The sequence below is a fragment of the Oncorhynchus nerka genome, linkage group LG12 (genome assembly GCF_034236695.1).
Source record: "Oncorhynchus nerka isolate Pitt River linkage group LG12, Oner_Uvic_2.0, whole genome shotgun sequence".
Classification (NCBI taxonomy): domain Eukaryota; kingdom Metazoa; phylum Chordata; class Actinopteri; order Salmoniformes; family Salmonidae; genus Oncorhynchus; species Oncorhynchus nerka.
The window spans coordinates 56,026,269-56,042,463 of record NC_088407.1 but is presented as its reverse complement, the minus strand read 5'-3'; the positions used below and the strand labels follow the sequence as shown (position 1 = coordinate 56,042,463).

At 44.1% G+C, this 16,195-nt stretch overlaps 1 protein-coding gene across 3 annotated transcripts in view; it reads right to left on the bottom strand.

Moving 5' to 3' along the window:
- Positions 1 to 677: 677 nt before the first annotated feature.
- LOC115138398 (serine/threonine-protein kinase D3-like) overlaps positions 678 to 16,195 on the bottom strand; it is a 75,642-nt gene continuing 60,124 nt past the window's right edge. For all 3 annotated transcript variants that reach the window (XM_065025661.1, XM_029675217.2, XM_029675218.2), the window contains 9 exons: positions 12,556 to 12,832; positions 10,218 to 10,273; positions 9,711 to 9,783; positions 9,428 to 9,534; positions 7,547 to 7,708; positions 6,744 to 6,842; positions 6,363 to 6,630; positions 5,838 to 5,923; positions 678 to 5,650 (listed from right to left, as the gene is read on the bottom strand). In XM_065025661.1, coding sequence (XP_064881733.1) covers positions 5,477 to 5,650; positions 5,838 to 5,923; positions 6,363 to 6,630; positions 6,744 to 6,842; positions 7,547 to 7,708; positions 9,428 to 9,534; positions 9,711 to 9,783; positions 10,218 to 10,273; positions 12,556 to 12,832 — 1,302 coding nt within the window. In that variant the 3' untranslated portion in view covers positions 678 to 5,476. The remainder of the gene's footprint in view (positions 5,651 to 5,837; positions 5,924 to 6,362; positions 6,631 to 6,743; positions 6,843 to 7,546; positions 7,709 to 9,427; positions 9,535 to 9,710; positions 9,784 to 10,217; positions 10,274 to 12,555; positions 12,833 to 16,195) is intronic.

The window sequence follows — 16,195 nt, the reverse complement described above, 5'->3', positions numbered from 1 at the left end:
CTGTAAAGCATGGATTTACAGAATGAGTTAAACCTTTATTCAAATTACATATCAGCCATCAGTCTCTAGCTACATGAACATGAGCTACACCTTTAAACTGGAACTGAGCGACACCTTTAAACTGGAACTGAGCGACACCTTTAAACTGGAACTGAGCGACACCTTTAAAATGCAACTGAGCTGCACCTTTAAACTAAGCGACAGCTTTAAACTGGAACTGAGCTACACCTTTAAACTGAGCGACACTTAAAATGCAACTACACCTTTAAACTGAGCGACACCTTTAAAATGGAACTGAGCTGCACCTTTAAACTGAGCAGCACTTAAAATGCAACTGAGCTACACCTTTAAAATGGAACTGAGCTGCACCTTTAAACTGAGCAGCACTTAAAATGCAACTGAGCTACACCTTTAAAATGGAACTGAGCTGCACCTTTAAACTGAGCGACACCTTTAAAATGCAACTGAGCTGCACCTTTAAACTGAGCGACACCTTTAAACTGGAACTGATATGCACTCTTTTTGGAAGGTGAGGTTGATGATGGGTCTTCTTGGGTGTGTGATGCTAGCAAGGATGCACATCTGGACCATGCTCTAAAGTCAAACTGAGAATTTGGATTTGAGTGTTAGACAAATCTAGTTTTATGACACACAGAAACTGAGACTCAATAGGCATGTAAAAGAAGTAGAGTTTTTTTTATTACCTTTGTATGTACTAAAATATACAAAAACACTGACACCTGCCAATCCAGCGGCAACACGGACAGGAACAGGAGAATGGGGAAAAGATCCACCTACATTCTCCCAAAATAACGCTGTTAGGGCCTGAACCCATTCCAACACCATAGGCTTTAGGCTACATGTTTGTCTAGGGACTGTTTGAAATGGACACAGGCATTGAAATGTAGTTATTGGTCATCATAACCGAATGTTAGGTGTAACATCTTTTGGTAACCTTGGAGGACACATACAGTACTTAAAAGCAGTACAGGAATGTTAGAGACACGAACAGCCCAGTGCACTTTAAATATTCCAGAAGTAAGGGTGTTTTAACTGTGATATTCAAAATAAACTAAAGTAAAGAAATGAAACAATCTTGAACATTTGGTAGAAAAACACAGTACAAATATGTTTTGTATAGGCTATTCTTTCCATACACTGTCAGACACTCACCAAAGAGTAAAATATGTTTCTCGTCTCTCAATTTGCTTCACTAATTCAAATGAAAAAAATAGGGCAATGGTGTATACCTTGAACCCATGCTTGGTATAAGCGTTCATCATGCCAATATGGAGCCCTTGTAATGAAGGCTTGGTCCCATGATGAGCTCCTGTATTGAGATCATTGTTGTTGGTATAACCAAGCCTCTTTCACATACAGTTGAAGTCGGAAGTTTACATACACCATAGCCAAATACATTTAAACTCAGTTTTTCACAATTCCTGACATTTAATACAAGTAAAAAAATCCCTGTCTTAGGTCAGTTAGGATCACCATTTTATTTTAAGAATGTGAAATGTCAGAATAATAGTAGAGAGAATTATTTATTTCAGCTTTTATTTATTTCATCACATTCCCAGTGGGTCAGAAGTTTACACACACTCAATTATTATTTGGTAGCATTGCCTTTAAATTGTTTAACGAGGGTAAAACGTTTTGGGTAGCCTTCCTCAAGCTTCCCACAATAAGTTGGGTGAATTTTGACCCATTCCTCCTGACAGAGCTGGTGTAACCGAGTCAGGTTTGTAGGCCTCATTGCTCACACCCACTTTTTCAGTTCTGCACACAAGTTTTTGATGGGATTGAGGTCAGGGCTTTGTGATGGCCACTCCAATACCTTGACTTTGTTGTCCTTAACCTGTCTAGGACTGGGGTTCCGCTCGCCAACAGCCAATGAAATTGCAGGGCGCCAAATTCCGTCAACAGAAATCTCATAATTCAATTTTCTCAAACATACAAGTATTAGGCACCATTTTAATGATACAATTCTTGTTAATCCAACCAGTGTCTGATTTCAAAAAAACTCTTCGGCGAAAACAGAACATATCATTATGTTAGGTCAGCAACTAGTCACAGAAAGCATACAGTGATTTTCCAAGCAAAGAGAGGAGTCACAAAAAGCAGAAATATTGATAAAATGAATCACTAACCTTTGATATTCTTCATCAGATGACACTCCCGGGACAACATGTTACACAATACATGTATGTTTTGTTCGATCAAGTTCATATTTATATCCAAAAACCTCAGTTTACATTTGGCTTTGCCTACAAAACATCCCGTGAATTTGCACAGAGACACATCAAATCACAGAAATGCTCATAATAAACATAAATAAAAGATACAAGTGTTATTCACAGATTTAAAGATATACTTCTCCTTAATGCAACCGCTGTGTCAGATTTTAAAAAAACTTTACGGAAAAAGCAAACCATGCAATAATCTGAGTACGGTGCTCAGACGACATACACAACCCAAGAATATATCCGCCATGTTGGAGTCAACATAAGTCAGAAATAGCATTATAAATATCCACTTACCTTTGATGATCTTCGTCAGAATACACTCGCAGGAATCCCAGTTCCACAATAAATGTTTGATTTGTTCCATCATTTATGTCCAAATTTCTCCTTTTGTTGGGGCGTTTAGTAAACAAATCGAAACTCACGAGGCGCGGGCAAGTCCAGCGGAAATGTCGGAAGAAAATTCCAAAAAGTTATATTACTGGTCGTAGAAACAAATCAAACGATGTATTGAATCAATCTTTAGGATGTTTTTATCATAAATGTTCAATAAATGTCCCAACCGGAGAATTAATTTGTCTGTAGAAAAGCAATGGAAAGAGAGGTAACTTTCTCATGACCGCTCGTCACAAGACCGAGGCTTCTGGCAGACCTCTGACTCATTCCCCTCTCATTCAGCCCCCCTTCACAGTAGACGCCTGAAACAACGTTCAGTGGAAGCCACATCTAGTGCTAGCCTTAGGAAGTGCAAGATGACCCATATCCCACTGTATATTCAATAGGGGCTGAGTTGAAAACCTACAAACCTCAGGATTTTTCCTGGTTGGATTTTTCTCAGGTTTTTGCCTGCCATATGAGTTATGTTATACTCACAGACATCATTCAAACAGTTTTAGAAACTTCAGAGTGTTTTCTATCCAATACTACTAATGATATGCATATATTAGCATCTGGGACTGAGTAGGAGGTAGTTTACTCTGGGCACGCTTTTCAACCAAACGTGAAAATGCTGCCCCCTATCCATAAGAAGTTAAGCCATTTTGCCACAACTTTGGAAGTATGCTTGTGGTCATTGTCCATTTGGAAGACCCATTTACGACCAAGCTTTAACTTCCTGACTGATGTCTTGAGATGTTGCTTCAATATATCCACATCCACATTTTCCACCTCGTGATGCCATCTATTTTGTGAAGTGCACCAGTCCCTCCTGCAGGAAAGCACCCCCACAACATGATGCTGCCACCCCTGTGCTTCACGGTTGGGATGGTTTTCTTCAGCTTGCAAGCCTCCCCCTTTTTCCTCCAAACATAACGATGGTCATTATGGCCAAACAGTTTTGTTTCATCAGACTAGAGTACATTTCTCCAAAAAGTACAATCTTTGTCCCCATGTGCAGTTGCAAACCATAGTCTGGCTTTTTTATGGAGGTTTTGGAGCAGTGGCTTCTTCCTTGCTGAGCGGCCTTTAAGGTTATGTCGATATAGGACTCGTTTTACTGTGGATATAGATACTATTGTACCTGTTCCCTCCAGCATCTTCACACGGTCCTTTGCTGTTGTTCTGGGACTGATTTGTAATTTTCACACCAAAGTACGTTAATCTCTAGGAGCGGTGTGACGGCTGCGTGGTCCCATGGTGTTTATACTTGCGTACTATTGTTTGTACAAATGAATGTGGTACCTTCAGGCGTTTGTAAATTGCTCCCAAGAATGAACCAGACTTGTGGAGGTCTACAATTTTATTTTCTGGGGTCTTTGCTGATTTCTTTTGATTTTCAACATGATGTCAAGCAGAGGCACTGAGTTTGAAGGTAGGCCTTGAAATACACCCACAGGTACACCTCCAATTGACACAAATTATGTCAATTAGCCTATCAGAAGCTTCTAAAGCCATGACATAATTTTCCAAGCTGTTTAAAGGCACAGTCAACTTAGTGTATGTAAACTTCTGACCCACTGGAATTGTGATACAGTGAATTATAAGTGAAATAATCTGTCTGTAAACAATTGCTGGAAAAATTACTTGTATCATGCACAAAGTAGGTGTCCTAACCGACTTGCCAAAATTATAGTTTGTTAACAAGAAATTTGTGGAGTGGTTGAAAAACAAGTTTCAATGACTCCAACCTCAGTGTATGTAAACTTCCGACTTCAACTGTAGATAGCTACTGTAATACCTTGAGGGGTAGTGGCCCCATCACCAGGTTTGGCTCGAACCCTGCTTGGAATGTACAATAGTCAAGCCACTTTCTAGACAACGAAGTAGAGTGAACCACAATGATAATACAGCCATTAGAAAAACACATGAGTTATTGGTCATGAGAAGACATGGAAATTGAAGATGAATAATATCAATTAGCTGGATTCAGTCTTTGGTCCCTGTGCCTTTTGATTTACTTGCTCACTGTTTATGACAGGTGCTCTACTAAAGGCTTTGCATTGTAGCCATTTTCACAATCTCTATGCTACTCACCTAGGCATTACTGTATCAAGCTCTTAGCACAAACTTTAAGTTATGTTGTAGTCAACATTTTCTGTCATTCTGTCATTCTCTCTAGGGAACCTGATGTAGCAGCTTTAACTTTTCAAATGGTTGGACTTGATGGTAGCATAGTGCAAAAATCTACCTCCCATTAGTAAAGTACAACATCTACATGCAAATGATAGCTCCAGTTTCATACTGTCAAAGGACATGGTTTCAAAACTGTCTTGGAATAAGCACAAAGTTGTGTTTGCAAATACCTACGCATTCCAATCTTTCTGTGGATACAAATCCCTTGTGATAAGTGCCCTTTAAACTCACTAATCTGTAAGCCCTTCACAGGTAGAATGGCATACCATTCCTCACTCCTAATGTTAAGGAAATTATATCCCTTCAACTTTAATTGTCCTTTGGTTTATAATAATGATGCTTTTCCCAAAAGGACCAATGACGTTGAGCTGGAATGATTCTACAAGATAAGAAAAAAAGAAAATTAAAAAAGAAATGTCTTTCTCCCAAAGTTTTTGGTTCCACTGCGGTGTCCTATAGAAACAGGGCCACCTGTCTGCTCCCTGTGGCAGTATGTCTAACCACAGAGTCTTGGGTCAGAATCCCCTGTCACACAGTCCCTGCACAGGGGTGTCTGACCCTTTCCCAACCAGTTTTAGAGGGAATGCTTCCAAAGGTCAACAACCTGCAGAGGTTACTGATGTTTTCCTCTTGGCCACACCTGTAACCTGGCCTCCTGGCCACTAGGGCCCCTCCTCCATATCGTCCAGGTTGGGCGCCATAATGAAGTGTTTAGGGTGGACCAGGCTATGCTCGTCTGCATGCTCCTCCCAGCGCACATCGTCACTCTCGTGGGTGATGTAACGCTCGCCACGCCGTGTCTCAAACTCCCTGAGGTCCAGCCACGTCTGGTAGTCCTGAGAGAGAGAGAAAGAGAGAGGGGGAGAGGGAGTGAGGGAGAGGGAGGGGGCAAGGGAAGCAGGAGTTACAGCAGGGATCCAATACAATGTCTGCCTTGTTCTAGGTCACATCATGAAATGTGTGTGAATGTTTTGTTAGATGTGCCTGTGCACTGCTTACAGTATAATTAAGCTATTATAATACCTGTAGCCAAGGATGGCTGAGGGACTTGTCCACACTGTACCGCTTCCTCATCTTCACTTGTAGGAGGTTGTTAATGAGATCTGTAGCTGTGAGAGGAATAGAGATGTAATGTTAGTCTCAAAGTGAGAGGTAGACATTAAACATCAGTGCTGTCTCTCTACCCACACGTCTGGATCTACCAGCGTGGTTTTCAGACCCTGCGGTTCTTTGACTTTTCTGTTGTGTGTGGTTTACATGAATCACTGACAACTCTCCCGAGCTGCCCCACATAAATATCCCCCACATACACCTACACTAGTGTATATGAAAAACCATAGTGCAACCTGGTATACAAGTGATAACAAAGACAAAATAACTTCCAGTTGCTTCAAATGACTGCTTGTCGTATCACACCATTGGTCTACTTCTTTAGCTGTATGACTGGACTCATTAGTTGCGCTGCACGCTTTACAGAGATGTTTGTCCTCAATTGTCTTCGAAGCATTCATGCATTTGAATATTATTCAAGCAGGTCTTTCTTCCTACCGTCTGCAGAGATCTCCTTCCATGGCTGGGGTGGGTACATGAAGGCAGCGTTCTGGATCTGGTCGTTAATGTCCTCGTCCTCGTTGAAGGGGAATGTCCCGCTGAGGCTGACGTAAACGATGACCCCCACAGACCACATGTCCAGGGAGCGGTTGTAGCCCTTACTACGCAGCACCTCTGGGGCCAGGTAGGCCGGGGTACCCACCACCGAACGCCTGAACGACTTCTCACCGATGATACGGGCAAAGCCAAAGTCACACAGTTTAACCTGCCGGGACACACAACACAATGCTACATTGTCTCCCCCATACACACACAAGCAATATTTTGCTAGAAAGATAGCAAACTTGTCTGACAGGTGAGATGTTGCATGTCGGTTACCTGTGGGAAGGGTTCTGCTGAGGCCAGCAGCACGTTCTCGGGCTTCAAATCACAGTGGACGATGTTCTTGAAATGCAGATGTCTCAAAGCCACCAGGATCTGTTACAGAAAATAGCCCAACCCTCATGGGTTAGCGAGATCAGACCACATAATACCACACAATGATCTCCTCATATAACAGTATGGACTTCCTCACAGAATATAATGTCATGGATAATGAGAGCTGCATAACTATTTTAGTAGTTCACTAAGCTATTTCGAGGGTGGTCACTTTCCTAGTTTCCATATGGACACATGACCTCATCACTGTGTCCTCTCTGCTGTAGTGGAATCATCAACTGTAGCTGCTTGCGCTGCATGCAACTCCAACAACTCCATGCTGCTGCCCAACTCCTGACAAAGTCCTGTTAAACCACATCAGAGCCGGCCCTGCTGCTGTTCATTTTCATGTGCAGCTCCATGCCTAATGAACCCGCTCCCGTTTGGCCCCGGGGCCCCTCTCTTCTAATCAGCCCACAGACCAGAGACCAGGCAGCAGGGCAGAACAGCGTACCACTACGGCACCGCAGGCTGTAATCCAGCAGGAGGGACATGGCCATGATGCCATCCAGACCAGCCTGTTCCGTAAACAATCCCCCCGTATCCATACACCACAAGAACAAACAGGCCCAGGGCTGAGTCTATTACTGCTTATATAGACTACCACACCACGAGAGAGAGGGGAGGGAGGACGAGAGAAAGTGGGGGAAAGATGAGGAAGGACAGAGAAATAGAGGGGACGGAAGTTAGAGAGAAAGACAGACCTGTGTGACCAGGAACTTGGTGATGCGTTCTGGGAGCTTGCTCTTCTCACTGGACAGGATCATCTCCAGCATGTCTCCATGGAGTTTCTCCATGACAACAAACACCCTCTCAGGCGTCTCGAACATACACTCCAGATTGACGATACCAGGATGGTGAAGGTTCTAAACGAGGGAACAAACCTTTAGCTTCAACACTCCATACTGTACCACGTTACAGTTTAACTGTTTGAAAATCAGCAAGAATGACTACTGTAGAATGACTATCTGACTGGTACAGCATGAGGGTCTATCCCTGACCGCTGGCTACGTCCCTTCTGTCTTCAAGAGAGCGAGAGTTGCACCCCTTCTGAAAAAACCTACACTCGATCCCTCCGATGTCAACAACTACAGACCAGTATCCCTTCTTTCTTTTCTCTCCAAAACTCTTGAACGTGCCGTCCTTGGCCAGCTCTCCCGCTATCTCTCTCAGAATGACCTTCTTGATCCAAATCAGTCAGGTTTCAAGACTAGTCATTCAACTGAGACTGCTCTTCTCTGTATCACGGAGGCCCTCCGCACTGCTAAAGCTAACTCTCTCTCCTCTGCTCTCATCCTTCTAGACCTATCGGCTGCCTTCGATACTGTGAACCATCAGATCCTCCTCTCCACCCTCTCCGAGTTGGGCATCTCCGGCGCGGCCCACGCTTGGATTGCGTCCTACCTGACAGGTCGCTCCTACCAGGTGGCGTGGCGAGAATCTGTCTCCTCACCACGCGCTCTCACCACTGGCGTCCCCAGGGCTCTGTTCTAGGCCCTCTCCTATTCTCGCTATACACCAAGTCACTTGGCTCTGTCATAACCTCACATGGTCTCTCCTATCATTGCTATGCAGACGACACACAATTAATCTTCTCCTTTCCCCCTCTGATGACCAGGTGGCGAATCGCATATCTGCATGTCTGGCAGACATATCAGTGTGGATGACGGATCACCACCTCAAGCTGAACCTCGGCAAGACGGAGCTGCTCTTCCTCCCGGGAAGGACTGCCCGTTCCATGATCTCGCCATCACGGTTGACAACTCCATGTGTCCTCCTCCCAGAGCGCTAAGAACCTTGGCGTGATCCTGGACAACACCCTGTCGTTCTCAACTAACATCAAGGCGGTGGCCCGTTCCTGTAGGTTCATGCTCTACAACATCCGCAGAGTACGACCCTGCCTCACACAGGAAGCGGCGCAGGTCCTAATCCAGGCACTTGTCATCTCCCGTCTGGATTACTGCAACTCGCTGTTGGCTGGGCTCCCTGCCTGTGCCATTAAACCCCTACAACTCATCCAGAACGCCGCAGCCCGTCTGGTGTTCAACCTTCCCAAGTTCTCTCACGTCACCCCGCTCCTCCGCTCTCTCCACTGGCTTCCAGTTGAAGCTCGCATCCGCTACAAGACCATGGTGCTTGCCTACGGAGCTGTGAGGGGAACGGCACCTCAGTACCTCCAGGCTCTGATCAGGCCCTACACCCAAACAAGGGCACTGCGTTCATCCACCTCTGGCCTGCTCGCCTCCCTACCACTGAGGAAGTACAGTTCCTGCGCAGCCCAGTCAAAACTGTTCGCTGCTCTGGCCCCCCAATGGTGGAACAAACTCCCTCACAACGCCAGGACAGCGGAGTCAATCACCACCTTCCGGAGACACCTGAAACCCCACCTCTTTCAGGAATACCTAGGATAGGATAAAGTAATCCTTCTCACCCCCCCCCTTAAAAGATTTAGATGCACTATTGTAAAGTGGTTGTTCCACTGGATGTCTTAAGGTGAACGCACCAATTTGTAAGTCGCTCTGGATAAGAGCGTCTGCTAAATGACTTAAATGTAATGTAAATGTAATGTAATGTCTATGTGTTACCTGGAGAATGGCCACTTCGTTCCTCAGTTGGCTCTCCTGCTTGGTAGGAAACCTCATCTTGTCAATCACCTTGATTGCCACATCTCTTCCAGTCTTTCTGTGTTTCCCTGCCAACAGAAATAAATAATGAGTCAACATGTACTTATATTGTATACTGTATAGTATCATAAAGATTGATGTGAGTACCTGGCATAAAGTGTGTGTGTGTGTGTTTTGGTTTGGGTTGAGAGAATACATTATGTTTAGTTGCAATCCATCAAAACATGGATATCCAGGCACACACCTCCATACACAATCCCAAACTGTCCAGATCCTAGCACCTCATCAGAGAAGATCTGGTACACAGAGCTGATGTCCTACAGAGAGGGAAACACTTCTGTATTACTGCAGTTTATTATCGTAAAGGGTATTGCTAGTGCTAATATACATTAAACTGTGGATGTATACTGCTATATCATTGTTGGATAGATGCTGTTGTATTGGTATGGTCATTGATATGACAAATGGGTCACTTTCACTCAATGCACAAGTACAGTACGTATGAGTATCCCCCTTTCCCATAAATGTATGAGTGACGTCCTTAATTTGTTTTAAATATAGATTTTTTTTTACAATGGACAATGTTTAATGGTCCATGAAGAATACAGAAGTATCAGATTCGTTTTTTTTTTACGACTGCACACACACGCGCACACACATATATACAGCTGAGAAATTGAGCAAGATTGAACACACAGAAAACACAACTGAGAAATTGAGCAAGATGATCTGAAAAAGTGACCACACTCACCACATTCTCCTGTATCTGGCAGTTGGACACAGATATGCTGATAGACACCTCTTGTTCTAGAGGGGAAAACCAATGCAGTGTTTACACTACACAACTGTACATTACAAATGCATAAAGGACCCAATGCATTCCTAATGAATCATAAACAGAGATGCATTTCTCACTTTGTTTTCATGTCCTTCAAGCCTAACACAGCTGTAACATTACATCAACAATAATGACCCTGTATAATTGATTGGGACAGATTTGTTTTTTTGAACAGCATAACTATGTGTTACATTTCATAGTTAAGGTTATGGGTGCCTCCTGAGGCCAATATTCAGTCATGAGGCTCCCAAGTCATGTCTTGCCAAACAATAAAACATAATTGTATAATCAAATAACAGAGTCTCAGCTTTCGTCTTCTCTATGGACAACAAAGTATGCCCACCTGTACTTATTCATTGGCGAAGGACCATATTGTAGGACTGTAGGGCACAAGCCCTTGTTGTCATTTCAGAGTGGTTGCATATTGAGGGGTAGTGATGTAGTGGGTCTCATCTGTTTGGCATTGCCACCCTCACCATATGCTTTGCACCAGTAGGTACAGCCAGACAAATGGCCTCCGGGGACATATAGTGCATGAGATGGCAGGCAATGGCGCTCATTTAATCTCATATCTACTCTAACAGAAATGATTCATAAACATTATAACCTGTTATGGTGATGGTGGGCACTGAACCAGAAGTGTGTTAATTTCATAACCGAAAGGGGAAAAAAGACCACTCATCTGATTCGGCCATCTTCATTATTAGAATGTGCATTAGTGTATTGGATGCGATGGAAGAGGAACGCACATTTTAACACACACAGATAATCCGCTGAATCTATGTCAGGTTTCAGGTGTTGCACCATGTGCCCACAGGAGAGCGCCCAGTTGAATGTGCCACCTTGGCTCTATAGCTTTTAAGACAGGCGTCTGCAACAGGCAAACCCGCAACTTGGTTATTTTGGTCGACCCAAAGTTTTTAGTAAAAATGTTAAAGTAATCATAAACAAAAAGAATTGGAGTGGGGGGTAGTTAAAAAGACTCCAAAATCACCAGGAATTGAGCTAAACATTTGTTCAATTTAGGAAATGTGGTCTCAAGTATTCCCACAAAAAAAATATATATATATCTCACCTTAATCAAGGTTTGAAAATATTGTATTTTTTGTACAATTTATTATAATTACGCCCAACCATCCAATCCAACCAAAAAACGCCCCGCCACTGGATCTAGTTGATCATCACCGTCATTATCATAATAATGATGATCAATTTGATTGGGTGGCAGGAAGCCTAGTGTTCAAATCTCAGCTCAGACGGGATAATCTGGTGCGGAGTGAGCCGACAACCGGAGGGTTGCTGGCATCATCCTAGATACCACCGCCTGTTGTTGTGCCCTTGAGCAAGGCACTTAATATCCTATAATTGCTCTGGGGCGCTGACCCATTGCTTCCAGCCCTTCGGGCTATGAGTGTGTTTCTCAGAGGGTTGGGTTGGGAGCAAAAAGACACATTTGCGTTCTTTGTACGTTAATGAACAACAAAGTACATCTTATCTTAATATCTTATGATTAGAATCACAGGAGGTAAAAGGTCAACCATGGTTTCACAATTCAAGGCTTTGCTGTGTCTGAAGGCACAGTCATTTCTGATGATGCCTTTTTTTGTTAGCTCAAAACAAGACTGACTGCTTTCTCACTCCAGAACATCACCTCACTTGACCTTAACTCAGGGCTCCCGAGTGGTGCAGGGGTCTAAAGCACTGCATCTCAGTGCTAGAGGCGTCACTACAGACTCTGGTTCGATTCCCGGCTGTATCACAACCGGCCGTGATTGGTTGTCCCATAGGGCGGCGCACAATTGGCCCAGCGTCGTCCGGGTTATGGTTTGGCCGGGGTAGGCCGTCATTGTAAATAAGAATTTGTTCTTAACTGACTTGCCTAGTTAAATAAAGGTCCAATTAAAAAAACTTTAAAAACTTGGGGATTCAAGCAGGGTCTCTCCTGACCCACTAAACACTCATGTAATATATCAAACCACTAAATGACCAATATCGTCAATGACCCATTTTATGGGCACAAATAGTACTATTTCCACTGCTCACATAAACTAATCTCATACCACCTTTCCAGTGCTAGTGCCAATAGCTACAATATGTCAAATACATGTCAGTGCTACCTCGAATCAAATTAACTACCGCATACACTCTATGATCAGTAGCCTAAACCAGAGCAATAGCCAGTCAGTACAACTTCCAATAGCCATAGCCACATGTCTACCATGTTAACAGTAGAGAACGGTACTGTACTCACTGTGGTCCTTCCCCTGCCTGGCTGCGGTGGCCACACTGGGCTGGGGTGTGGCAGGCATCAGGGCCTGACGGATGGCCTTCTCCCAGCCCTGGGCCACCTCCATTCCCACGCCTGAGGCTGTCAGAGCGGGGCTGTGGTATTGGCCCCCGTTGTTCTCTCCAACGTAGTAGACCATGGTGGAGGTGATGATTTCAAAGCAGTGTGGGTTGCTGCCCTGGGCTAGGCTACTGAGGTCCCTCGACTGTTCCACCTGCAGGATCTCTGAGAGAGGGATCTCCTGGGGGCCATGAGGGAGGGGCAAGAGAGAGAAAGAAAGAGAGAGAGAGAAAGAAAGAGAGAGAGAGTGAAAGAGAGAGAAAGAAAGAGAGAAAGAGCAAGAAAGAGAGAGATCAGGATCATAACAGACAAAAACAAAGAAAGCCACGACATCACCGCTAATGATTGGGGAGAGAGAGGCACAGAAGACAAATACAACCACGAATATGAGACACAGAAAAGACTAGTCCAGTGAATACTCAAAGACAAGAGAAAAACAGAGAAAGACAAGATTCACTGAATCAATTACTCACAAGATAGACAGTCAGATCAGACAGAAGCAGACACCAAATCCCCCGGGTAAAGTCGGAGGTAAGCGCTGAAAAATCTCCCTCAGCTTAGCACGCGTATCAGAAAGAGTCATTCAAAGTGGGTCCTAGTCCCTTTCCACAGTGTAGTGTATCCACAGCCCCTGCCTAGTGCATAGCCTTTATCTGACAGCCCCTTCGAAGATATGTGGTGCAAAGGGCAGTTTGAGCACACTTTAAAAGTCCCCCTTCCCTCCAGTCTCACTGTCAACTGCAAATCAAAGAAGAAGGAGGAAGTCCCTAGCCAATAGGAGTCCCTGTAGTGCCTCGTCTCACCATCCTCCTCCCCTTTGGGTCCCCTGAGCGTGGCTCACCACAGAGTGTCAGATGAAGTGGTTGTGGTTAGCAGGGCCGGCACACATGACCCAGGCCCGGGCCCATTGAAGAGAAGAGGCCCCATGATTACAAGGAAGGACAGTATAGACCCCTATCTAGGTATGAGCCGCCTCGCTGCCAGCCACCAAGACGTGAGACAGGGCGACTACCATCGGACACCAAAAACCTCAGGGATTGGGAGGGGAGAAGGGTTGGGTAATATCAGTGAAGCCCCCTTACCCCCATAAAAGGGTTTTGGAAACCACAAGTACAGGGGTCTCGTCTTCAAAAAAGAAGCCTATATGACTTCCAAATGTAGAACAGGGCAGCCATCTGATGCGTCGCCACACAACCACCACCACTAATCAGATGACTGGAGGTAGAGAGAGGAGAGGAGGGGACAGCCACACGACAGTGGGATAGGGGCTGAGAAGAACAGGAGAGAGAGAGAGAGCGAGTGAGAGAGAGAATGAGCCACCATTGACCATCGCAGTTATATGTTTACTTTGACAACGTAAGTGTTTTACTTTCCATGTCAATAAAGCACATTGAATTGTATTGAGAGACAGTGGGTGGAAACGCCCAGGAGACAGAGGCTACATTGGATAACCTAATGTCACCACTGGCCCAATCTGTACACACACTCGCAACAACATATAAGACAGAACGACCCATATGACAATATTTGACAGAAGAATAAGAAAGAACCCATTCACAAACAGCAAGTCTTCAATTAGTCTCCTGAGCGTCTTTAAGTACTGAGCGCTGAGCTGAGTGCCAAGTTGAAAGTAAACGATAATGTAAAGCAGCCTTTCCTGTCCACTGTTGTCACTGCTGGGAAGATGGAGGGTGTGTCGGTTACAGCTAGTTTACCACTGGGAGAGTGGACCTCAGAGTAGAAAATACCTACTAAACTTGTTGAAAATGGCAGCCCCAATGTGGGGGATCAGGCGATCATACAAACACACGTAGCTAGAAACTGTAGCAACAGAAACACTGTCACACTCCGTCACATCTCTAGCTGCAATCGGGGGAGGTGTCAAAGTGAAACAGCCATATGGTACAGAGGCTGGTACAGGCTCCCAGTTGCAAGGCTGTACTGAACATGTGGAAGCCTTTACACAGAGGGAACGAGGCCTGCCTGCCGGGATACCTCAGTCCCCAGTGTCTAATTAAACAGCTATTAAGCCCCTGTGGCATGGTAAAGATTGCCTACACCACTGGTGTCACCATGGAACTGTCACACACACACTCTCTGAAGCTGGAGTTATAGCACTTGGAAATCATAATTACACAGTTCACTTTGTGTGTCAAATGTATTTGAACTGGACAAGAAAGGTTTATGGTGATGGTTTGGTAAGGCATTTGAAAGAGGATATCTGATATGGATGATGCAACAAGTTACAATGTATTTTAATAATGTGTTGGACATCTCATTTTTTAAAATCAGATTTCCCCTTAACATTTTCTGGGTAAAATACTGCTGATGACAAACAAGGTGGCTACAGACAGAAGCATAAGCCCTTTCACTTTGCAGCCACACAGAAATGTCAGTGGACTGCTTGTGAAACCACACGAGGCAGGCTGGGGGATTTTCTCTGTGTCACTGACCTCACTGTAGTTCACAACAAAGCAGCCCCCAGTCTTATTCACACCACCACTGACACCCTTACATTCAGCAGGATCTTTTACACACTGTACACACCAGACAATAAAACATCTTGAAATATCAGAAACAAAAAAAACTGGTCAATTTATTTAGGGGAAATTCCGTGTTTGGTTGAAACCATTCATTGGGTTGTAGACACTGTATAGACTCAGATAAATGTCAATGAATGGTCTATGGTTATGTTGTTCTGTGATATTTTTAATAGATTGTAAGAAAGTTCAATGTAAATGCAGACTCTCCATTTCATTCCATCATGCCTCTGTCTATGTCAGGCAATAGTTGTTCTGTGGTGTTCAAATCAAACACAAAGTGAAATGCTGAATACAACAGGTCTACGTAGACCTTACAGTGAAATGCTGAATACAACAGGTCTACGTAGACCTTACAGTGAAATGCTGAATACAACAGGTGTAGGTAGACCTTACAGTGAAATGCTGAATACAACAGGTCTACGTAGACCTTACAGTGAAATGCTGAATACAACAGGTCTACGTAGACCTTACAGTGAAATGCTGAATACAACAGGTCTACGTAGACCTTACAGTGAAATGCTGAATACAACAGGTCTACGTAGACCTTACAGTGAAATGCTGAATACAACAGGTGTAGGTAGACCTTACAGTGAAATGCTGAATAGAACAGGTCTACGTAGACCTTACAGTGAAATGCTGAATACAACAGGTCTACGTAGACCTTACAGTGAAATGCTGAATAGAACAGGTCTACGTAGACCTTACAGTGAAATGCTGAATACAACAGGTCTACGTAGACCTTACAGTGAAATGCTGAATACAACAGGTGTAGGTAGACCTTACAGTGAAATGCTGAATACAACAGGTAGACCTTACAGTGAAAGGCTTACTTACAAGCCTCTAACCAACAATGCAGTTAAAACAAATGGATAAGAATAAGAAATAAAAGTAACAAGTAATTAAAGAGCAGCAGCAAAATAACAATAGCGAGACTATATACAGGGGGGGGGGGATCAGTACAGAGTCCATGTGCGGGGGCACCGGTTAGTTTAGGTAATACG